The 25,769-nt window shown below is 39.6% G+C and overlaps 1 protein-coding gene across 5 annotated transcripts in view; it reads right to left on the bottom strand.

Moving 5' to 3' along the window:
- Positions 1-235: 235 nt before the first annotated feature.
- LOC118417329 (serine/threonine-protein phosphatase 2A 56 kDa regulatory subunit epsilon isoform-like) overlaps positions 236-25,769 on the bottom strand; it is a 36,617-nt gene continuing 11,083 nt past the window's right edge. Inside the window, exons 2-12 of one of the 5 annotated variants that reach the window (XM_035822869.1) lie at positions 14,083-14,279; positions 12,761-12,862; positions 12,008-12,100; positions 11,224-11,354; positions 10,801-10,860; positions 7,929-8,037; positions 5,859-5,981; positions 5,501-5,620; positions 4,535-4,662; positions 3,560-3,661; positions 236-3,141 (exon numbers count right to left, since the gene is read on the bottom strand). In XM_035822869.1, the coding sequence (XP_035678762.1) occupies positions 2,943-3,141; positions 3,560-3,661; positions 4,535-4,662; positions 5,501-5,620; positions 5,859-5,981; positions 7,929-8,037; positions 10,801-10,860; positions 11,224-11,354; positions 12,008-12,100; positions 12,761-12,862; positions 14,083-14,279 (1,364 nt within the window). In that variant the 3' untranslated portion in view covers positions 236-2,942. Of the gene's footprint in view, positions 3,142-3,559; positions 3,662-4,534; positions 4,663-5,500; positions 5,621-5,858; positions 5,982-7,928; positions 8,038-10,800; positions 10,861-11,223; positions 11,355-12,007; positions 12,101-12,760; positions 12,863-14,082; positions 14,280-17,027; positions 18,474-18,816; positions 18,919-19,159; positions 19,288-19,700; positions 19,821-20,357; positions 20,463-21,647; positions 21,757-21,936; positions 21,997-22,113; positions 22,245-23,101; positions 23,195-23,774; positions 23,877-25,769 lie in introns of those variants that run through there. The other 4 variants (XM_035822894.1, XM_035822886.1, XM_035822878.1 and 1 more) reach the window with 4 other exon arrangements.

Below are 25,769 nucleotides of genomic sequence, written 5' to 3'. Positions count from 1 at the left end.
CCTGTGTTCAGATAATCTCTCGCTGGCTGGGGTTAATGTTGTAGGTGGTGGTAGCTGTAAGGCCGGCCGCTAGGAGCACGATTCTAGTCAGGCTATGACAGACACAATTTGATTAAATATTATCTACAACCATATCACCTCACCTCACCTATCCCTTGACCTCTGTGTGGGTTGTTGGGGCACCATGATTCCATCCACTACAACCATATATGATATAGCAAAAAGAAAAATCCCCTTTACCAATAGGTCAGTTCTTTTATTAATTGCAAGTGACAAGAAAATTTTGTGCATACCAATCCGGAATGATAGTTCAATACCATACTGCAGACTGTGTGCTTCTGTGTCCTGGACACAAGATCTGCCATCCTGGGCACAAGACCTGTCATGTGACCCAGTCTACTGACATGGTAACAACAACAACATACCATATATGGGAAAGAAAACACCACTTATGACTGGTCATTTTCCTTGAAATGTCATGTCTTGCTTAGAACAATCATGTGTCTTATTTTCCTCTTCAATGGGTAAGTCTGGAAGGTGCACAATACATTTCAAAGAGATTCTCAACAACTCACGCACGTGCAACGAACAAAACCTCTCTAGACAGGTGAAAAAACTAAAATGCACACTTAGCATCTATGAGTACACCATGTTTGTCATGTTTCCCAATGCACAAATCAAATTTATAAGGATGACTATTTACAAAACACAAATTGATATTTTTACCATTTTGATATACATAAACCATTCACCCTATAACAATATACAACATGTGTAAACATCCGATGTCATAACTTAGTAACAAAAAAGCTTGATTGTCTTTATAGACTGTCCTATAGGGTATACACAAACAACCAGCCTATCAAGGAGCATTCTGGGAAAGGCATGTTTAAAAAATGTCTTACAAAATGAGGACGTTTCAAAACAAGATGGACGCTGCTTATAAACTCCTGTCATGGCACAACACAACCATCCACCTTTGAGTACGTAAAACCTCCTGTTTCTGAGTCCGTCTTCCCAGCATGCTCTAAGATACTCGTGATGTGGCGGAAAAAAGCATACAAATAATTTCTATACAGTCACGCTCAACTTTACCACGATACATTATGAATTGAGGCTTGCAGCTAGAAGCAGCTGTACGGCAGTGTTGTACACACCCTTCTGGAGCGTGCAACAACCACTGCCTGGGTCATGTCAATGTCAACACCATGTCATGATAGAAATCCTCACAACTCACTAAACTTTTAATGAAACTGACACAAAGAATAGTTAAATGAAGTGAAATACATCCCCTCACCCCTTCCCCATATCTGGCACAGTTTAACATTTAACTGGTACATAGGAACAGTATTGTACATATCTTACATGTACACATACACAGAACTACCTTACCACCCAAGCCAAACATTCCTCAAGAAAGAGGACAAAGATTCCCGAGGGATTCTTGACAAACCTTGTGGAAAGCTTATCAAGTACTTGTTTCTACCTTCCTTTTCTACCAATATATTTTCCATTTTTATTCATACATGTACATGTTGTATTATTATTTTTTTTCCAAGTAAACACCACTGGACCTAACATCGAAAATCTGTTCTAAGAGTCCTTGACAAGTTGAGGAGAGAAATTTTGCTACATGACTTACAATATGCATATTTATGTATCTGCATATGAGTACAATGTCTTGCCTTGGTATCACATCACCACTGTATGTGTCTGTATTCATCACTGAAATAACTTCTGTGCTGAGGACAAAAGAAGTTTTCATTTGCTAATCTGCAGGCCACATACTTGTTCAGTTAAACTGTACAGAGTATTAAGTAAGTCTAAAATGGGAAGTTCATAAAGTTGCACATTCAGTTTCCTATGGAAGCATTCAAAACTTAAGGCAGTGAATGTTAAAATCTATGGACAGTTAGAGATGTATGTGGATAACAAGAAGTAGGATACTCCTAGAGTCACTTTCTTTTTGCTTAGACAACCAGTATCTATTACTGAACTGTGACCTGAGTAAGATATTCTTGTGCTATATTACTACCTACCTGTAACAACAGACTGATGTGGGGACTCATTCTTTGGATACAAATGTACTTAAACAGGTCAATACAAATAAGGTGAAATGCAGACTGAAATTAAACTCACATACTTGTCCATATTGAGTGGTTAACATACTTCATTTTCAGCAGTACCAAAAACAGTGGTCTGATAAACAGTGGTCAAAGTATAAAACTACATGAGCAGTACGTTGCAAAATACAAGAACAAACATCAGTAGGAAGTGCCCTCTTTTTAGGTGTTCTGCAGAGCTTTTAATAGTCCAGTGACACAACTCTTAAAACACTTCTGGTTTAGAATACCTGGTAAGATAAACGAAACAAAAAGGATTGGCATTTTAAGCTTAAAAAATCTTAATGCGTTGTAGCGTTATGATAATGCAGCTTAACACCTTAATTTAGCTTTTCGTTAGATACACATACTGATGAGAGTAAACCATGGTAAAATCCTCCAAAGTATTACTGTGTTTCTCCTACTATCAAAACATATTTTGATTAGCAGATTTGCTACAAGGTCTATGATCTAGTGCTACTTGTTGTGTCACATCCTGCTAAAATGTGCCAATTTTTTAAAGAAAAAAGACCCCAAGATAATGTGTGCTAGGAGCCCATACGAACATACGAACAAATGTTTTGCACCAAGGCTTCTGTCCATGCAATCCTCTCAATGGAGAAAGTAAACAATTCAGTTGTGAACCCCATTCAGAATTTAATGATGTATTTGGAGAGTTGTGCAGCTGTCCTATGGCTCAAAAGGACACATGTTTGGAAGCAGGAAAGTGGCAAGTACAAGATGAGTCTTTCCACAAAACATCAACTGCTAAACATCAACGATTCCTTTCTCTTTCTTATCAATATGAAGTACGGACAAAAGACCTACTTTAAGGGGGAACTATTTGGCCATTAGTCTGTGAGCAGTAGGGGAGTAGGGGGCATATCTGGTGCCCACAGCTGGGCTGGCTCCAGCCACGGGTGTGTTTGTGGATGTCGGAGGTACCGACTTCACCTCCTTGTTGTTAACTGTAGCGTTGATTTCTAGACCGTCTAGTTTCTTCCACAGCTCCTCTCTTTCCTTCTCCTTCTTCCTCTCTCTGGAAGAAATCATAACATTTTGTTTCACTTCCAGGGAAAGTGCAAGGTTCCTCAGACAAATTTTAGTGACACCACCTCTGGAAAAGAAGTTGTGAGTTTGACTCCTGCTGGTTTCTGCTCATCTGACATACATGCTAATGGAAAGGCTCACAACCTTTGGGATGGGACATTAAGCCATTGTCCACTGTTCATAAATGTACTTGTCAGAAAGAGCTACGGGGGTTTCTGCAGCAAAATGAACCTGAAACTGTACATACATTTGTACATGTGACGCCTGTCTTCTCTGTCATAACCAGTGGAATATTAGCACATCTCTTCCTTGAATTCATCTGAGCTAAACTGGTTATGAGATCACAAAGCTTTCCCTTTTGGGCAATATTGAACTATTGAAAAATGAAAATAAATAGGAACGCTCACTTTTGTCTCTCTGCCTTGTAGTTGGCCGTCAGCTCATCAAATAACTTGCTGTTCATCTCCATAAATGTCTTGAGCACATTATAGACCAGAGCCACGATGGTCCTGAGAAAGGGAGAATAGATGTCAGTGGTATTCAGTGTAAGATATTTACCTAGTATGCAACTTCCATGATCAGCAGCAGCCTATGATGACTGTTTGATGTCATCAGACCTGACACAATAGTAGCCTTCACATATATACCCCAAAAATGATGGCTCTTGGTGGCGTTAATGCTGGTACATGATGGCACAATGGCGTACCAAATTTCTGGCACACTTTTGACAGATTAGCCAAGAGGCTCCATAGATGTTGCTCCACTGTCAGGAAAAGTAATAATGTCAGAGGCATGGCGAGTATCAAACTGGGAACCTTTTGGCTCTGAGCCCAAAACTGTACCAGTTAAGCGACACCAATGCCACTTTTATGCAATACCCGGTATGTATCAACATCAATACAATCTGGAAATCATTATACACTTTATATAACAGTGCTTCACCTTTATCCGTGAGGTAACCTATATCCGTTGTTTTTTAATATGGTATTTAGGGATATCAAATTGGTTTCAAATTGCAATACACAGTGTGTATTTTCAAAATATTGCAGTTTGAGATCACGTCGGTGACTTTTTAGAAACAACGTATATAGGTTACCCACCAGATAAAGGAGATTCTGAACTAATGTTACTGATAGAGGGGTGGCAAAAACACCAGACAGACAAGTGGAGCTTGATACAATATACATGCACATATTAAAGGCATTTGTCATTCAGTATTGACCGTGATGGTTAAGTCCTATTGCCCACTAACCCTTGCAGCACCAGCTATGGGAAAACAGTCCAATATCTAACTATAGTTGAGTCATTCAGGAGCATAACGTAGAGCTACCAGTACAATCTATAGGACATAAAGTTGATGGAGTTCTTATAAAGACACTCACTGGTTCCAGTGCTCCTTGGAGATGCGATAAAGGTTGGGGAACATGATGGGCATGATGACGTTGGAGTTTTCCTCGATTAAACTCATCACGTACTCATTGTTCCAGAAGTACAGCGCTCTCTCTGCAACCTGTGTGATAAGATGATGATAAGCCATGTTATTAATTACTTACAATCTTTCCAACAGCTTTCGGTAGAGAGGATCTCTGTTTCTATAGCCCTTGGATCACACAGGGCCACCATATATGTATACAACAGAAAAGCTAGTCCATTGGCACATGTATATGAAGATTATATGTATATATGTATATGTTGATTATATTGGGTATCTATAAGTGTATTTTCACCAGGATGGGTTTCTAGCCCTTCCCCTTAACAAGCTTGAGGCACCTCCTCGAACATCGGGCCCACATTTTACATCCTATTCAAAAGACAAACCCAGCCCGAACCAGGGCTCAGTCCTACCCAGGATTGGACCAGAGAGTCCCAGTTTTCGACAAATTGGAAGCAGGAGCTCATCTTTAAGGCTGCTACCAGTTGAGCTACAGGGACATCCTGTTGGTCAGACATGTATGTGAACTGGAGAGATTGGAAGTGTGCAAGCCAGTTTCTTGGCTGTTTACATGTATACTGGACTGCAATTCTGATACAATGGCTGATATCAGTTCTACCACAAATTGTTCAGATAATACAGTTACTGCATTCTATTTGATTGTGTGTGCAGTACATGCACACTACCTTGTGGGAGACAACAAACCAAATTAATCTATCTGAACAGGAGAACACATTACTGATGAGAACATGATTGGCCGTTTGATGTTCAACCAGCTGGGTCTGTTCAGAATAAAAACAAATAAGATTCCCTACAATGGTACCCTATATACCTGCCCCCTGTTACAGACTCTGTAAAGCAGCCCTGCAAAGCAGTGCCCCCTAGTTCTTCTATGCAGAACTGCACAGGTACCTACCTGGAAGTGAGGACTGGACACACACTTGGAGATCTGTTTGAAGAGTGGCTCCTGTATCCTAACAAACTGGGAGGGCTCAATCACATCCAGAATCTCTTCTATCTCTCCTAAGAACATCACCTGATATGCAAGAGTGGAGGGATTAGCATTATATGTTGTTGTTGGTGGTGGTCTAGAAACCTACAGTGATTGAAAGACTATTACACACAAACATGTATATGAGCTCAGCATATATTCCACATCTATGAAAGTTAGACATACAAGCAATACGATATACAACCTAGGGGGTATGTTGAGCCCTGGAAAGGCATGATACTAAAGACAACGTCTTAGTGAAAGTGCATGTGTCGCTGCTCACCTCCTTCTGACTACACGTCTTGGGCCAGAACTTGAGCAAGCCTCGTACGACAGGCTCCGTTAACGTGGCGTCCTTCTCCAGAAACTGAACCACGCAGTAAGCCAGCTGCGTAAAGAAGGCAGACTGAGTTGTGGTAGAAACAAATAGGAAGTCAATCAGGAAGGATAGGAAAGAAAGGTCTGAAAGAAAACTGAAACAAGAAGATAAAGACAGAAAAGAATGTGAGAATAGAAACAGTACAGTAGTTGCACTCTAAAGAATATTCGACAAATTAAAGGATGAAAGGTAAATTATATATGAAATAGAGGGTGAAATTATAAGTGAAAGAGAACTCATACATTTATGCAAGAAGTAATGACATGATTGATGATTTCTGTTAGCTGCATTATTCTTTAAACAGCAAACTATCCACACAATGGTTTTCTTACAAAATGTAGTTCTTAAATTCAATACATGGCATGACATTGTGTGATTGTAAGCATATCTAAGTATTGGCAGACATTACACTGTTCTGTTTTTACTAAGAGCATCCGTTTCTTACACTTCGCAAAAACACCATCATAGTGTACAGCAACCAAAAACAGCTGTTTCTTTAAAGGGGCATTCTACTCCACACGGGAGTGTTATTTTCCGATAGATATCAATTTTAGGAAGTAATAACTGCATACTACTTCACATTATACGATGAAGTACTCAGTTGCTCCACATGCCTCAAAAGCATTCAGTCTTTTACTAAACTCCCCAAGTACCCTCTAATTGAATTAATCCTATGGCTGAATACAATGCAAAACTTTTAGGTAAGGTTAAAAAATTAATTTCAGGTTCGCTAAGAAATCTCGTCTTGTTCTTGTATTCTTTGCTATCTTATGAGCAATTTGCCTTCTCGGTGTGCTTAGCGTACCTTATTTATTCCGAAAATATGTACGATAAACAAAGTGTCTATGCGTATAAGGAATGCATGGGTAGGGTCTGCATGGGTTTAGTGAGTGTCATTATTGTTTTATAAAACACACATCACGTAATCCATCCCAAGTAAATTCCACAAAATTCTGCTGATTATGTATTCATTGACACATTATCTATTGGAAAACAAGGCTCCCTTCTGGAGTGAAATGCCCCTTTAACCAATTCAGAGACTCCAAACACCGATACATGTACATATGTAGTTTGTACAACATACAGTCAAATCTGTACTAGTCACTACCTCTACTGTAGAGGAAAGGACCATATTTTGGTGGTGGTCCCTTAAGATAATTTTCCCCATTGACATAAGCATTAAGAATCCTGTCTATAGTGACTACCTGTCCACACAGATCAGATTTTATCTTGGGCAGTTCTGTACTAAGTTTACTGTTTTTCATCTGTTGCTGTTGGAAGTTTGTTCTCATTACGTGTAGGTTCTTGTCTACGTGCTAGCATGCCCACATATTTCAATATGGATTAGTTAAATCAAGGCAGTCACCGGAAGACTGGTTGTGCTCAAAGAGTCACTGCCAAAGGTCAGCGTCAACTCTACTTTGATTTGACACTGATAAGAGTGACCTTCCAAATTGGCAAACTACCATGTACATGCACATGGAAAGAAACTTGGAAGAAAACCAACTGACACTAGTATTAAACAAACAATTCAGCGAAATTTTCCTGCTCTGTACGGATGCTCAGAAAATAAAACTGGCTTATTGGCTTACGATATGTCAAGAAATGCAACTAAAACTTTTGCTATATGATACAGCGCAGAGTACTATGCTGCAGTGCTTTGCTACAATGGGTCATGTCATGCTGTGTTGTGCATGTATAATGTTTTGTTGCCATTTTCAAGTGTAATGCCTTATCAGCTTGCAATCTTAGTATATTCAAGCTGAGACTGTTGAACCGGACTGCTTGATAGGTTGTTCATTATGATATCAATATATGGTTGTCAACACAGAACCTTGCCATCCAGTGGTTTTCTACCCTGATGAAATTACTTGTGGGTGCACAGTGCTATAGTGCACAATGCCAAGCTGCACAAAGCCATGTGCTACAGTGCTACATGTACGTTGGCTGCACATGTCAAGCCTGATGACTCACCTGTGCATGATAGAGAGACAGACTCTTGGCCTTGTGCAGGGGGATGAGCACCTTGATCAGGAACTGCTTGTGTTCTGCCTTCAGAGGTAATGCAAAGCCGTTGATGATGCTGCAACAATTCATACAGCACGTCAGCAAACATACCTTACTGGTGATGACTGTTAGCCTAGGATCCAAACCAGTTATAGCTGCTGAGTCTTTTATTCTCTCCAAAAATAGCTGCAGTCTTCAAAACAATTAAAGCCAATCTCCAAGCAGATCATTGGTGGCGGGTAGGCAGTATAATGACTTGTACCAAAACAATCTCAATTGGCCAAGAATGCTCCATTTGCTACCAAGGATCTGCTTGGATACCAGGCTAGGTAACTGTATGACTGTGTATAACAGATTAAGATTGCCATGAATAACAGCGTCACTGTGGAACCTACTATGTACACAGTGTCTACCAGGACTTCCTACATGGGTATGGCTAAAAATTAGTGGAATTCGGCAAAAATAGGGTAAAGGATTGGCCAGGAGAGCCAGTAGATCCTACATGTAAGTACTAGTCTACTGTGGAATGATCTAGTTCCACCGTGTCATCAAATGTTTTCTACACAATACATCATGCTTTATCTCTTGATAACAGGCTCAGGTTTCAGCCCAGGTGACAGTCAGATGCTCCAGTGCTGCAGGGCAGGCATTACAGATTCATCTATACCTTATATTGTCTTTAACCCCATTACATAAGTAATTTGAAAAATTGCCACATCCCAAGCGAGTGTTCCAAACAGATGAAGTTGGGGTGCGTACATTTAAGGGAGTTCTGACACCAGTAAAATTGGTAACAAACCAACATGGAGGCCATCAGCACTTTTAATCACTGCTTAATGCCTTTGGCACTTAAACAACACTATAATGTAAAGACATATTCAATATCTTCACTATTATGTATGATCATGAGCACACTGCATGGGATAAGTATTTTCAAAAGCAATGTTCATGACAAGCTGCCACACTGTTAAAATCTTTGTTCAAATCTGTGAATTAGATCAATAATAAAATCAAATTTATACACCATAACATAGATTTAGCTGCAAAGGTACGAAAAATGCGAACCGGTATTATCAAGTGAAGTGGTTTTGTTTTATTTCACCCTGGTGTTAGAGCAGTTGTACATGTTGCATTGCTAATACAAGAGTCATGAAAGTTACAAAATATTTGACATTGTGCCAAAAATATATCATGCCAGATGGCTATCAAAAATCCACTAGGTGGTTAATCATTCAGTAATCATAAGTCCATGGGTGGTGAGCATCTTTATTTGTCAATACCCTAAATGCATATTCCATACAGATATTCAACATTCAACACTACACAGAAATGAAATCAAAATTGCCATCATTTAATAAGGTATCAGAAGGATGATGGCTGAGACACAATGATTTACCAGTTTCGACCTTTTACTTAAAAGTCTTCATCAGAATGGCCGTCACCCTAAAACCACATAAAATTGCCATCATTTGCCATGGCTTCGACATGCGGTTCTCATTAAAGTCTTCATCCAAATACACTTGTGAGGACATGGAGTTATCATTCACAGCATGCTGCATCCTTCTGCTTGGAGCAAGAAGATCAATAACATTTTTGAAAGCCATCATTACCGCAGAAAAAGTCCATATAAGAACACATAAGCCTGATGGCTGACGGTATCTGATGAAGTGACATTAGTGCTCTCAAAGATTGCTCACTCAGTCTAGGAATCAAAGATTCTGACAGCAGCTTGTTATTTCTGAAGGCCCGTCACATATTTCCCTAGGTTGAGGATCTACCCGAGCGATTACTCCTGTAATAACGCTCTTTTCAAGCCATCAGCTCCTTCAGATATTGCTTTGAAAGTGAAGAAATGGTGCACTCTCTTAAAAGGTAGGCTTTCCCAGATTGAAGCCCTGGCCTTAGAGGCAGTCAAGCAGTTGAAGGTCATTCACAGGCACCAACAATCTGCATGGCCATCACTGTCATACACAACACAATATTTACGGCATCTTGCCAAACTCAAGGTAACATCTGGATTTAGAATTTGGGGGGTTAAATCTTGCGATTGCTGTTGTTGCTCACCCGACATGCATTTTGCATGCTAAAGAGGGTTGCTATCCTTACAACAAGGAGATCTGATTCAGCAGTAGTCTATTATTAAGCTCATTGAAAAGAGCTATGGAATTTACCCAGTAGAAAGAACCTGTATATACCTGATACTGCAGATATTGTCTGTATTCTATGAACATTTAAGACGTCAAAGAAAAAATCTCTAGTTTTGATGGCCATTTCAGACAACATAGAGTTATTTTATTTATAGATTATTAAATGAACCAACTAGAAATAATCTATATCAAGAAATGCTGAAAGTCTTAAGGCTTAGTTATTATGGTAAAAAAATATTCAAGACCATAGCTACAACCAACACAATCTATCTACATATATATTGAGATTTATCAAATTTGTGGAAGAATTGACATAATGATGACCTTTTCAGGCTGCCAAAATGGATGCCTAACTCTAATTGGATCCACTCACAGTTATACCCTTTCCAATAAGTGTGGTGGTAAGCCATACTGCCCTACAGCTGACAGGCTAAGGGGCTGACGGATAGATGGTGGGTTCTTTAATGTATTCAAGGTGTGGTTTTACCAAATGGGACTCCCGCTTTACATCTCATCCAAGAATACCCTAGCCAAAGCTACATGTAGGAACTCATTTAAATCTGAGTCAAGTAAGGAAGCAGTTAGGTGTGTAGTGCCAAGGGCACAGTATTAGGGCCTGCCAGTGATGAATCTAGAACTTCAACGCTCTATCTCCATGTGCAGTCAGCCAATCCAAGTAAAGTCTACCTTACCTTCCTAAAATTTCCAACAGCTCCCCAACTCCATTGAAATGCTCTGTCTCATAGATGAATCTGGAAGAAAATTCATGAAGGGACTGCATTGAGGAAGACATTCCTAGTTAATCTGTTTATATGCACATAAAAATTAACAAATCATGCAGCATACAATAAAAAAGAACATGCAGGGGAGGCCAGCAATCTACATGTGTACATGTACTTTAGGCCAACATCTTTACATGTATAATACTGTACATTTTCCTTCACACAGTATGACATGCAGGCTTCCCCAACCACTGCTACAAAAACAGGCTTTCAAGAAGTGCAATGAGCTACTGGGACTGCCCTGTGTTATGACACCCTTACCATTGTGGGTTTCAGAGCACATATAAGGGTGTACACCATGGGACCTTCTGAAAGACATTTTCAATGACTTACTTAAGAAAGATGTGGTTGATCTGCTTTCTGATGAATGCTCTCAGTCCCAGGAACTTCCCATATATTCTATGAAGGACCGTCTTGAGGAAGTCTCGTTCCCGGGGATCCTCACTATCGAAGAGTTCTAGCAGCTGCAGGGATACAAAGGGAACATCGTTATCATCAATAATATATACTTCTGTGAACTACAGTTACTGTGGAAGCCAGCTAATTGCACAACAGATTACTGCACACTTCTGTTAATTGCACGGAAAAAACTTTGCTTTGTTGCACCACCCGGATAATTGCACAAAACATGCTGACAAATGGGGTGTGCACTTAAATGGCTTCTACATGTACTGTATCAAATAATAAATCAAGCAGCTGGATTAATGCTCTAGATCTAAAGAGTGACACTTTTCATTTAACAAGTAACAGTCACTGATGAAAGATAGGGGAAGCTATCTGGAACATCCTATTCTTCTAATAGAATTCTGGATGTCCAACCTTCATTGATGTACTGCAGTAAAATTTTGGAAATAATATCAAAATTTGATATGTGGAACTACCAGTAAATCAACATTTCATCCAAATTCTATGCATTGCTATCAATTTCTCTTCAAACACCAATTGGTCTCGTATCCAGGCTATAACAGAATAGAAACTTTAATATTCATGCATCTTCTGAACAGATATATATTTTTGTACATTTAGTAGCTATGGTTAAACATCATGTACATGTATGGGTGGCAAATCTAGTCAATAAAATGCTGAAGATTATTAAATACGGGACAAGTAAGCTCACCTGCAGCACAAACTTCTGGTCTATGTACTTCTTTGCAATGCTGGGTTGGAAGTCAGGAGACTCCAGGAACCGCAAAAAGAACTCGTACACTATCTGCAAGGATAGGTATGGCAGCATGATAAGACCTCAAATGTCACACTTGAATTTAACATGTCTAACTCGAAACGTCTAAAAAGATAGAATTGCATTTGAATGATGGTTTACCTGGATGTCTAACCTTATAAACATACTTAACATGTTTGTCTGTTTCATGAATAACAATAACTAATGCCGTTGACAAGCTTCAGCCATATTTGTTGATTGCAAGAAGGTCTCCAGGTTTTAAAATCAACAAAGTGTCACAAAAAAATTTTTGCCTGAAAATCTACCCTATAATATCTAATACCTGATGGGGCTGGGTGACCTGTAAACATGGGCTAACCCCTCAAAATCCAGGAATATTTTGCAAACAATAGTACTACATACAGTATACTTCATCTAACACCATGTCAATGCTCCAAAGAAGTAACAAAACTACAATGCCAAACTACCCATCCTGCCTTAACCTTATGTGACACAATGAGAGTATTCTAAAGCAATCTTGCACAGTAATTTCCCACACAAAAATTGGCTGTCCAACTCATGTCTTTTGCATAAGTCCAATCATTGTGGTGGAAAATACCATTTAGGCCTTGTTTCAGAATGAATTCTACCAACACAGATGAACTTCCATGCCAACACGGACAGCATGCAAACTGCCAGAGACTGCAGTACCTGTAGATGAGGCCAGGAGGCCTCCAACGTTGGGTCGTCCTCCTCAGGGTCAAACTCTGTGTTCTCACTTGGAGGCAATGTTCTGAAGATGTTGGAAGCAATCTGAGACAGAGAAAAAGGGTAGCAATGATAACATTAATCAAATATAAGAGCAAACACATAATACTTTATAACGTTCACAAAATGACCTGGTGAATTCACATGGTCCCCACCATCTATGTTACTTTAAATCTCCTGACAACATTTTCTGTGTCTACTTTATAAATCAGGTTTCTTTGTCTACTTGATAACTTTCTTCGCATCAAAAACACCAATATACAAAAATCATATTTGACAATACTTTCACGGTATGGTAAAATGTGTAATCTCACTTCACACAGGATTTACAGACGTACAAACCATGTACAAGCCCCATGCTGCATGAAATTATTATAACCAACTACATGTTAACATACACCGTATGGTAAGTCATTCACTTTCACCAGTCACTCACTTTGTGTTGAAAGTCAGATCTCTGAAATTTGACTCGTTATACTTATTTGTGACAAATATAGAGGTGCAATTCCTTCTGGAAAAGGACAGAAAACATTGCATATGCATTGAAATCCTGATTGCCATCCTGATTTGTACTTGTGACCAATGTTACATGTAGGTAGGCAGCCCTGATAATATGCCCTGGCAGAGTTCCATCTCCATCATTGCTTCAGCAAGAAGTCCATCTAAGACCACACAATTCTAATTTTACGGATCACATCCTCCGAAAAAACATCCTTTGATGTAAGACATATAAAACTTTTTAGCTTGTTTTATGATAAATGCTTTTTGATACCCATTGGTTCGCTTTTCGACAGTTTCATGACAGTAACAATTTATAATATATTGCCTCGTTAATACCCCTTTCTACAGAGATTAGACTGTTTAGAGAATGTTGACCTGCATACTCAGCAATACTGGACAAAGTGAAAATCCTGGCTTTTTTGCTAGAGGGGTCAAAGAAGCCATCTACATCGATTTCGAAGCTTTACAAATTACAACCATACTAAACAGAGATGGTGGGTACCATAGACCTGCTGAAACTTATGATCCACTGCTCATCAAGTCATAATGTTAAATGAATGTATAATGTCATCTAAATATGATATTGTATATATATTTTTTTGCACTCATCTTATACTTTGAGTTAGTACTTAGGCATCATACATCAGTGATAATCAAGATCATGAAGTCTGCCAAATGCTAACAAAGTTCTGAAGATTGATTACTATTAGTATTACTATTTTCAATACTTAAGGGTACATCTGTGTGGTCCAACCCTGACTTACCATTTTCACTACTTCAGGGTACACCTGCTCTGTCAGCACACCCCTGCCGGCTGTGATGTAGTCCACCAGCTCGTTCAGACTGGCCCGCTTGATCTCCTTCCCCTTCAGGTCCGACACAGAGTCCATGAAGTCGAAGACGACGGAACATTGCTGTAGCTTCTTGATGAAAAGCTCGTGCTGCTCGGCTGGTGGAGCATCTACAGGAAGGAGTAAGGCAGAGGGAGAAAAATTAATGTGCTTCCTTGACACTTGTCATTGAGAAGCAGTAGTGAAGGAACAGGGAATGACAACATTTTGACCAAGCACACCAGTACCAGGTCACCCCTACTCTGATTCATGAGCTAAGTGTGTTGGGTCCTTTGTCCTTCTCCCTACTACCTAATCCCTTAACCAATAGAGGATTGGCTGCCAAACAGCTACTTTTGAAAATTTGAGTGAAAGCTTAACATGTAGGGTTTGATGCACAAGGTTTCCACATGCACAAGACTGAAGCTTCGGTCCTGCAAAATAACATCTGATTGCTGACTTGTTGTCCAGTAATACATGTAAGTCCACCTTACAAACGTTAAACTAAAAGCAGCCACTGTAGCAGCAAGCCTCCTTGATCCCACATTTCATAAGTGCCACCCAGATAAAAGCTGATTCACCCTTCACTTTTAATAACACCCTTGCAGCAGCAAATCATGACTCTTACTGGAAGAGAACATCGTCGAGGAGTGGTCCCTTCCCTACACAAGTTATCAGTCAGGAGTTCCTCGGATTGCAAACACTTCACTCTGTCATTAGTCAGCTCGACCTATATGGAGATATTGGTTTCACCTCACAGAAGAACCTACATTTGTAACTGAGCAGGCACCTGTCTGTGTATACTATTGTGTACACGGAGGATCAGTCGTCAGGGGTACTGTGTACGATGTGGAACTCAAGAACAGACGGTCTGAGACCTTATATATGTTATAATGTATAGAACTGGGGTAAGAGGCTTTTACATGCTTTAAAGTTGCTGCAATTGTCTGGATCTGGGTCAGTCTAATACATCAACCATAACATATGACAAATTCATGAAGTGGATCTAGTCTACTGCACATACCCAGTTTCTTTACAATATCTATTCAAGGATTTACCAATTGTCTTTGGAATAATCAAAACAGACCTGTTTCATATAGATAAGGGTAAGCCAAAGTTCCAGTGCATGAACAGCCAAAACCAATCGTCAGTGAATAAAACATGGAGAAATTCCTAGTAGAAACTGACCTTTGCATGTGTGCAACAGTACTGTAAATAAGTTTGCATTACTCTGGGTCACCTGGTCTGGCTGGATAGAGCAATCCAATCAAAGGGGATTGGGAGGGTATAATTGTGTAAAAGCCTTAAGACAAAGAAAAGGGCATCCTACCATATGTAACAGCATAATAAGCTTATCTTGCTTGATGGCAGTAAACCACAAAATCAGGTGCTCTAATGTGGATAATAGTAACTGAAATGTTGTGAACTGCAATTCAATGTTTTTGAGCAAATTGGTTGGTTCTAGTCCAAATTGTTCTCAGCATGCAAGTTTTAATGACAATTCCCATACTAGCCTCTAGCTGGCTAGCTAGGCCTTTTAAACCTTCTGCCTGATGCCTAGCCCCATCACCTGTTGGAGCCAAAGGGCAACCTAGGCAGGCTGGATGTTAAATGGTTCCCTCTGGTTACAGTTCTACAGCCACAAACTCTGTCTGCAGGAAATACAGCCCTGAACAGGGAGTGTCCTAGTAGTGTCCATACACAGACCAGTGTATGTGACGATGTGTACATGGAATAGAAATGAAACAAGCATCACCTTGTAAACCAATTTTGCATACCCGGTAAGGTTAGTGCGTATCATGAGATTCGTGTGTTACACAGCTATTCCTGCAGTCCTGTAAGATGCAGACGCGTTCGCAATGATTTTTTTTTCGTTTTTCATACAATTTGTACGTTTTTGCGTAGTGATTCGTGCATATCACATAAAATTTGTTCGAATCTCATAGAATTGCTTAGGCATCCCTGATAGTGATGAACCCTGGAGTAAATGGTAGGTGTAATAATACAGTTAGGAGTACTAGTCAAATGAACAGACAGTGTACATCATATCAACTGGCTGGAAGTTAAATGGTTCCCTCTGGTTACAGTTTTACAGCCACAAACTGCAGGAAATACAGCCCTGAACAGAGAGTGTAGTCACACAGACTAGTATATGTGACGATGTGTACATGGAATATATATAGAAATGACATAAGCATCACTCGAGTCAGATAGCAGGGGTGCCTAAACGTTTGCATCAATTTCATGAGATTCGTACAAATATCATGATTGTGATACTGATATGCACGAATCATTATGTAAAAATTTTATGAAAAGTGCACAAACACTATGTGGAAACGTACAAATCTTATGCACGAATCTTATGAGATACTCATGAAACCAGTGGGTGACCACAAAGTTGGGAGAAGGCATGTTTCTTAGCGTTTTTATCCTTGATATTTCTATTTCAAAGCATTAAATGGACATACACCATGACGATAGATGGTGAGCCTCTTTTGCTTCATTTCGGCGCGTCACATCGTATTGTTCCGTCACCAAAAATAAAGGCCGCCATATTGAAAATCCCGCTGTCATGTGACCCCAACAGTGGTTGGCCAATTTTACATAAGGTTAGTGCGTATCTTTGTGTGTGAAACAGCGTTTTTTGCATATCCTGTAAGATGCATAACGCTTTTGCAATGATTTTTTTTCTTCGGTTTTCATACAATTCGTACGTTTTTGCATAGTGATTCGTGCATATCACATAAAATTGCTTAGGCACTCGATAGTGATGAACTCTGGAGTAAATGGTAGGTGTAATAATACGGTTAGGAGTCAAGTGAATAGAGAGTGTATGTACATCATATCAACGGGCAAACATGACACTTACACAATGCACCTATGTTTGAGATAATCTTTTTAATAGCCATCATATGGTTTTCCAAAAGTTGGACTCATGTACATTACTACCTGTGTAATAAATGTGCAACCAAAAGGGCACCAAACCTTCTAACCCCATCACAATGCTGATAGTGACAAACGTTTTTGTTAAGTCCTAGATCATGATCCAAAATAAATATCGTCGAGGACGTTAACATATTGGAGGCTAACGCAAAAGTTACAAATGTTGCTCTGCTTTGGGGCAACTACAGAGACTGAAATCTACATCATAAAACAGACATTAAATCTTTTTCTTCTTTTTAAATTTTTCTTTTCTAATTAAGCTCCACCACTATAGACAGACTAATAAGCAGAAGAACATGGCACCATGTACCTGCATGCTATTGACCACAGGAAACTGTACAATGATGACTCTCTTTCTCTTTTTTTTTACACAGATTCTACATTACAAAATGTCCACATGACAGCTCTTGGGGAACACAATTTAAATTGTAGTAAGAGATATTTACAAAGTGTGCTCTCAGAATCAGTCTCATTAAATGCTCTCAGATCAACATCCAATAAGATGCGAATGGCTTTGTGTGATTAATCTTGATGGTACAAACTTTCAGACATTGTGACCCCATGAGTAATGGGAATGGAGAGAAGTTTGAGTTGGAGAGATTCTGAGAGTAAGTATACTGAAAAAATTGATTCAAGCACTTCTGCTGAAGCTACAATTCTGTTTCAACAGTCTTATCTAAAGATTCTGTACAGTGTAAAGCAGAATTTACACAATTGAAAATATACCAAACTGCTTGTCACTGAATATTACCCGATGCACCACTCCCCAACAACACTACAAGGTGGAATTCAAAAGCATGCCACATTCTGGCCTATGCCCTATATATATATATATATACCTGAACACCTAACATATTTTGTACATATCTTACATGTACGGACACTTTACAAGGATCTTACGAAGGAACTACACTGGGTCACAGTTTAACTACTGTGAGACTGTCCAAACCATGGTCCAAATGGACCCTATTTAACACATGGCCTTGGGGAATATGGATAGCTAATACCAGAAAGTGCATGGTCGCTAAGTACAACACTAAGTATCAAAATCTGTACTGACATCAAATACTCTTTGTCATTCCAAAATTGCGATATATGCTATCGTATGTGCCCCATCTGACCATTCCAAAATACATTCATGATTTCACAGTACATGGATATGCTATTGAAAACACCACGGTCACACTTGAATCTATTTGGCCATAAGTCTATGTGCTGTTGGTGAATACGGGCTGTAGTTTGCACCCCTGTCTCCAGGGGGCGCACTATTTGGAGACATGGGAGGGACAGCTTTGACTGTCTTGCTGTTTGCTGTGCTGCTGATTTCAAGCTTGTCAAGTTGCTTCCACAGCTCCTCTCTCTCTTTTTCCTTTTTCTTCTCCCTGTACAAAACAGAAGTGATAATTTTTCAACTGTCAACGTCGCAATCATGGCTACAATGGGTAATAGGAGAATTGTAAAGATAAATTCCTTGACAGAGTGAGTAAGATCACTAATAACTTACAGATAGCAGGATAAGACCAGGCTTCTAAATCTTCATTTCTGATGTCAGCCCAACAGTTGGCCTATCTTTTGAGTACCTAGCACCTAATACTATCCACTTCAAAACACTTGTTTCAGACAAACTTTTAGGAAAACACAACATATAATCCTGCTTGTCAACATAATACAAGACCCCTAGTCCTCAACAGCTGTATCTTTGAATGCACATGTTTTTATACTCACTTTTGTCTATCTGCCTTGTAGCTGGCTGTCAGCTCATCAAATAACTTGCTGTTCATCTCCATAAATGTCTTGAGTACGTTATAGACCAGAGCCACGATGGTCCTGAGGCAAAAGACAAAGATCTGTTATTACATGATAACCGTTCAAATGAAGAATGCCGTGGCTCTCATCACTGTAGCACAGGACTTCACCTCTTCTAATTACATCTAGATACAGGTTTATGATTCTTTTTTTTTTACTTTTCATGATTTGTAAAAAAAATTCTATAACCATACAAGCAAGGTAGATTAAAGTGATTCTGCAAGAGACTAGAACCCCAAAAAATGCAGCAAAAGGTACTCACTGGTTCCAGTGATCCTTGGAGATGCGATATAGGCAGGAGAACATAATGGGCAAGATGACGTTGGAGTTTTCCTCGATTAAACTCATCACATACTCATTGTTCCAGAAGTACAGCGCTCTCTCTGCAACCTGTGGGGGGTAGGGAAACACGCTGATTACAAAAGCAAACCATTTCCATTCCAAAAAACAAAATCTCACTCTCATCATACCCAACAAGTGCCACCATCTATTTGCAAGGGGATACTTTTACAAGCTGCTATGTTTAAAGCTGAATACAGTAAATTCATTTCTTCATCTACTTTCACAGTTTGTTTTATTTCATGGTTGGAGGGAAAGCAGTGCTTTATATTTATATATAAAACCTTGTTGCAGTAGTATTTTAGATATACTGTAGCGATACTTCAGAATTGCATATTAAGCGTGTATTTAAAATGAATTAAAAATGAAGGAGTCACTGCAAAACCAGCAAAAACAAAACCACTCTGAAAGTTTTGGTTTACAGTACATGTATATAAGCATTTCTTAAATCCCTTTGCTCTTACCTGGAAATGAGGACTGGAGACACACTTGGACATCTGTTTGAAGAGTTGCTCCTGTATCCTAACAAACTGGGAGGGTTCAATCACATCCAGGATCTCTTCTATCTCTCCAAGGAACATCACCTGGCAATAATGGACAGTGTCAGTTATACATGTACAGTCAACCAGACCCATAGTGACTACTGGAGGAAAAGAAAGTCATTGTAGACACTACAGGGATTTTCTCAACTAGAAAAATTATACAAGTGACTACCAAAATGCGGACAGTTGGTTCCTGTACAGAGATGCAGAGGTCTTTGCTAGTACAGGTATGACTGAATACAATGACTTGTACAACATGTCACGTTGAAAGATGTGACCATATTCAGGAGCCGGGAAATTTGTACGGCTTGTTCAGGGCTCAAAATACCTTCTTTCAGTATACCTGTACATGTGCAGGTAACATTCAACACACCTGCACCACACAAATTTGCCTTTTAGTACAAAGAAGCATGTTTGAATGTGGGCTTGTATGTCATTGAAAACCATTAACAGAACAACTTAGACTGGTGTTGTTAAACATTAGAAATAACTGCACATCTCCCAGGTGGTATTTCGAGCCTAGGAAAGGTATAATACTAAGGACAACTTCTTAGTGAAAGTGTATGTGTCGCTGCTTACCTCCTTCTGACTACACGTCTTGGGCCAGAACTTGAGCAAGCCTCGTACCACAGGCTCTGTTAACGTGGCGTCCTTCTCCAGAAACTGCACCACGCAGTAAGCAAGCTGTTGGGATAAAACCAAAATGGGTGAACCTGCTGCGACAATACAAAACTAGTTGTGTCAGAACACAATAGCTTGTCGAAGAAGTTATGAAACACAATATCTTATACATTCAAGAATTTTGAAAATTGTTTAAGGTCAGGTTTTGGCAGGACTTTTGCACATCTCCAACACAAGCTGGAGCATCCTACCACAAGTTAGAATCTTTCGTCAATCTCTGTTTGTGATTTCAATGTCTGGCAGGGTCTAACCTTCATGACCCTATGCCAACTGAAACCACAAATGTTCAGCAAGATTTGAACCTGGGCCAGGAGCTTGTTTGCCATCTACATTCTTCTGTCCTTCTCCAAGCAATTAGCAGAAAAAGGGACAGAAGTTCTGTATAAACAGTATGCTAACAGAGGCCACTTCAACTCCTTAATGTGCCCTGGGGTCAGAAGTGATATCGTACATGTTAAGGCCTAGGAAAAGAAATGTAGCGTTTCCAGTTAGCCGACCGACCAAAGCAAAAACCTCTGACTCTTGCCTACTTTGAGGTCGACCATTGGCAAGGGACATAAAATTTTCAATCTGAGTGACGAAAATGTTGTAGAACTGTTTTCTAATTGTTCTTCTCATTCATGTTTGTCTGGATTACTAAAATATGAAGAAGCATTTCAGATTTAAATTTGTCTAACAGTATTTGTTTTATCACTTTGGCCAAAATCTTTTTTTTTTTAAATTTTAAAGGGTCGTAACCAGTATCGCAACATAAATTTTCCAAGGCCTAGCCATTCAATATAAATAAAAAGACTTTGAAGTAAAAGGGAACAAGGTTATTTTGTAAACATCACTGACACAAAGTTCACAAGGCTACAGAACACAATTAGCAGCTGAAGTCAAAAATGGCACTCAAATTTACAAACATCACCTTAGATGACACTGGTGGTGGTCTTAACATTCTACTACTACCTACACTGTTGCCTGTGTAGCAGTACTGCAACAAACAGAACAACCTAAACCATTGTTGCCTTGCTATCTACACCCCATTAACCCCCCCACAAAAACAGCTCCAACCCATGGCAAACAAATAAATAAATAAAGGCCAAACAAAAGCCTCCTGAGAACACCTCTTTAATCTATCAAAGTCTGTTGCTGCAACAAGCCATGCACGCTGACCTTACTGGCCTAGAACAGTGCAGGACCTACCTGTGCGTGGTACTGGGCCAGACTCTTGGCCTTGTGCAGGGGGATGAGCACCTTGAGCAGGAACTGCTTGTGTTCTGCCTTCAGAGGTAATGCAAAGCCGTTGATGATGCTGCAAAGAGAAGGAAAGGAATTTTACATCAGATTCACTTGTTACTCACCAAGTATGCAGCAAAGCATAAGTATCACATGTAATTGAAAAGTAAAAAGCATCAATACCAAAGTACAAAACAACACAGAAAAAAGCTTGGAAGACAGCATGAAACACAAGAGGGTTCAAAGTTTGTCTTACCTTCCTAATATTTCTAACAACTCCCCAATGCCATTGAAGTGCTCTGTTTCATATATGAACCTGTAGAAAAAGAAAGTATGTAAGTACATAGTAGTCTTAGAAAACCTGAAACAAACGTTTTGTGAACATCTTTAAAAAATTTCAGTATCTTCCAAGAAATACCCAACGAGATCTTACTTCAGGAAGATATGGTTGATTTGTTTCCTGATGAATGCTCTCAGTCCCAGGAACTTCCCGTATATTCTGTGGAGCATTGTCTTCAGTAAGTCTCTTTCCCGAGGATCCTCGCTATCAAACAGTTCTAGCAGCTGCAGGGAGAAGGAACATGTCATCAGAACATGCTGTACTTGACAAAAAAACTTCCATGCTTAGGCCTAGGAAAAAAGTTGTGCTCCCAGTTACTTGACCAAACCTAGCAAAAACCTACAAACTCTAGCCCTTTTTTTGGTTGACATCAGGCAAGGGTCACAATGCTGTTAGCTTATGGACATAACTGTGCTTGTAAAATGAATTTATGTATCTGCATGATCACAATATGATGATAAAAATACCAGTGCATTTCATTTCTTTATTGTTAAACTGGATTTGTTGGATCTGTATGGCCTACTTGTTGGATCAATTGGCTAAAATGCATGTAAAACATTTTAAAAAGAAAGAGAATCTTTATTTTTTTAGGGTTGTAACAGGAAACACAACACTGAGTTTCTTAGGCCTGACTGAGTTTTGAAGTAGACATGGAAATCAGACCATACAGGCTTCAATTCATACTACAAGTAGGAGGGCAGTTCAATAAAGATTTTGCGTGACACACTTTTGCCTATTGTAGGAGGCTGAAGTTCCACATGGTAATACATATTTCTATAGGTCACATGCGTATTTTCATTTTAGAGCCTGCCAATGTGTTTCTCTCTTACAGCCCGTAGGGTGGACTGAGGTATGATAGCCAGCTAAATCAAAAGGCATCATCTGGGTCCCAAATACATGGCGTATTCATTATGGTTTTAGTAGGCTAATTTTCCACAAATGAATAAAAATGAAACTCTATACAGTCATTTGGTATTAGAAGACTATTAGGTGTGTCAAGTTTCAATCTCCTACAAATAACTGTAAGTGGGTCATTCATTGAACAGCCATCAGACCTGTTCACCAGCACCTCCAATCTTACCTGCATGACGAACCTCTGGTCAACATACTTCTTCGCAATAGTAGGCTGGAATTCTGGGGACTCCAGAAACCGCAGCACGATTTCATACACAATCTGCAACAAAAACAAACGGATCACCATGACATGCACACGAACAATGGGAGAATATGGCAGTGTGCACATTGAAATCTCCAATCTGTGTCACTGTCATCCCTGCATAAAGCACAGGTATGCCTTTCTTCTATCTTTAACAAGTGACTTCTACTGTTTACTACAGCCCACAAACACTACATACTGTCAGACACACACTGACCACTGGGCACAGTAGACAAGCGGCCACCATAGACAGGAATCTTAATGCATGGAAAAATAGTGTTGAGGGGCTAATCTACACTGTGCAGGGGAGCAGGTTTGACTGTGATTCTATCAAAATCTTCAGTAAGAACAACAGATTCCCTGATCGACCAGCACGATGCCAATATACATGGCCTGTCAGTCAATATCAACCATGGTTCTATTAATTCATACAAATCCTAATTCACATGAACCAAAAAGTATCAGCTACAGCTAAGCAGTCCTATACATGAGAATGACAGTCTGTCTCACACAAGACACACCTGTACGCTGGTTTGGTTTTGTCTGACTTGCAAGCTTTTTTCTACAGATCTGCTAGTATAAAAAGATGTTATCATACCTGTAGATGAGGCCAGGAGGCTTCAAAAGTAGGCTCATCTTCATCAGGGTCAAATTCAGCATTCTCAGCAGGTGGTAACGGTCTGAAAATGTTGGCTGCAATCTGGGAAGACACAAAGACACGAGATTAATCAACGCTTGCAGTAATTACAGCAGTGAAACAAGGCAAGTCCCTGAGGCCCCGACTTAAGGATTCGCACTGTGTAATGCTCACTGGCTACACCACAGAACATTTTTATCAGCTTTCTTCTTCATCTTAACCAAATAATGTTGAGTAGCAGCAGCAATCTATGGCTCTTTTATCTCAGCTCCATCATTGTTGACTTACAATTACATCATTACAGAAGGGTCGGTATCCTCAATATTCTTCCAGGCACAACAGATAAGGTTCAACTCAAGCCTCTATATTTACATACAGGTGATAAGTAGAGTGGTTTGAGAACTCGTCCAACTGTACTCTCATGTTTTAAACAAACACTGATTTGTCATTCAAAATAGTCAGCAGATGGCATATCTAGGTTTTCTACTCGAGAGTGACACCTGGTTTACACTATGTTTCAGGTGGGAACAATTATATTTCAATACACCGGCAAAGGGAATATGATATATTCTATGCCTTACTGTATACGTACATTTGCTGCTTTGTATACTGCATATCGGGGCTTGACATACCACCCACAAGCCCCCAGGTAAAATTGGAGCTGTGCAGGTATTTTTGATGTCTACCTTCACCAACCTTCACCAGCCATATACTGGGTATAATTTAGATATGCAGAACTTTTCCCATTGTAGAATGATAGAAAAAGATGCTAATGGTACCATTATTGTTAGTGTTATCAGCTTGATCTATTCTATAACAACATGGTGATTCAGTTAAGACATTGAATTGTCTGGTATAAGCAATTATGCATATTACTTACACCCAAGAAAGTACAGTATACAGAAGGAAGTCTTTCGGATCTACGTTAACAACCTGTACCAATTAATAACTGCATTTCATATTCACTCTTAATGAACATTTGACTCTCTGGATGCTAGCTATATAGAATACTAACAAGCGGATGGTTTGGTCCTAACACTAGTTACAGAGCTTTGCTAACACAAAGAGGCTGCCAGGTTCTGACCATCCACAGAAGACAGATTCTCTCTGATTCAGTCAGAACAATTTTTGTTGGCCATCTCATTGATTTTAGAAACCACTTCACAAATGAACAAGGCTGGTTGGGAAATTTTCACCCAATAACATGGCTGGAGGGTACAAAAAGGTACATAAACAGTAACCTAATTCACCAACCAGATAGCTGTTTGTCTTAAATGTCAATTTCTTAAGATGTTTCGTGATACTCAGAAGTTAGGGTGTGGCCCTGGCAAAATACGGACAATGTTGTCTAAAATTTTTACCGGGTTCCCCCAATTTTTTACATCGATTGGGAAATGCTGAAATCAACAGATCAAGGAAGACAACACACCCTTATTTACATAGCAGTGACAGTAAATTAGGGGAGGGGGAAACAATTAAATAACTGCAGCACCTCCCGGCTTTGCTTATTTTATGGCGGCGCTATAACTACCGCTGCTCCCGGCAGGTGCCAGGTCCTGACACTGTTTGCCCAACATAAAATACAAAATCAATACATCCAATTTTCAACTACGCCGCTCTATTTTTAGGCCGGCCTTTTAGTGCCATAGTCAGAATGGCATCAAAGTATTCTCCGAAAAGGGGCTACCTCGTCTATTGCCTACATTATATGCACCATATGGCAAGGACATATATTTAATGAGGAGTCCCGTGCACCGTGGGGCCATAGCAACCCGCCTTGATGCTGGGCAGGGTCGATGGGGGATAAATTGGGTACTTATCCCTTCATTCAGCCACCACATTTAGCCATTCAGAGCCAAGAATTAATTACTCTTATTCTATCAAAAGCCCATCTTTTCACATTAATAATACATGTGAATAGAACTGTATGTACATTGAAGGGGAGCCAAATATATA

This window comes from Branchiostoma floridae, chromosome 1 (genome assembly GCF_000003815.2).
Source record: "Branchiostoma floridae strain S238N-H82 chromosome 1, Bfl_VNyyK, whole genome shotgun sequence".
In the NCBI taxonomy this organism is placed as follows: Eukaryota; Metazoa; Chordata; class Leptocardii; order Amphioxiformes; family Branchiostomatidae; genus Branchiostoma; species Branchiostoma floridae.
The sequence above is the reverse complement of the archived record's forward strand: the minus strand, read 5'-3'. Positions and strand labels throughout refer to the sequence as shown.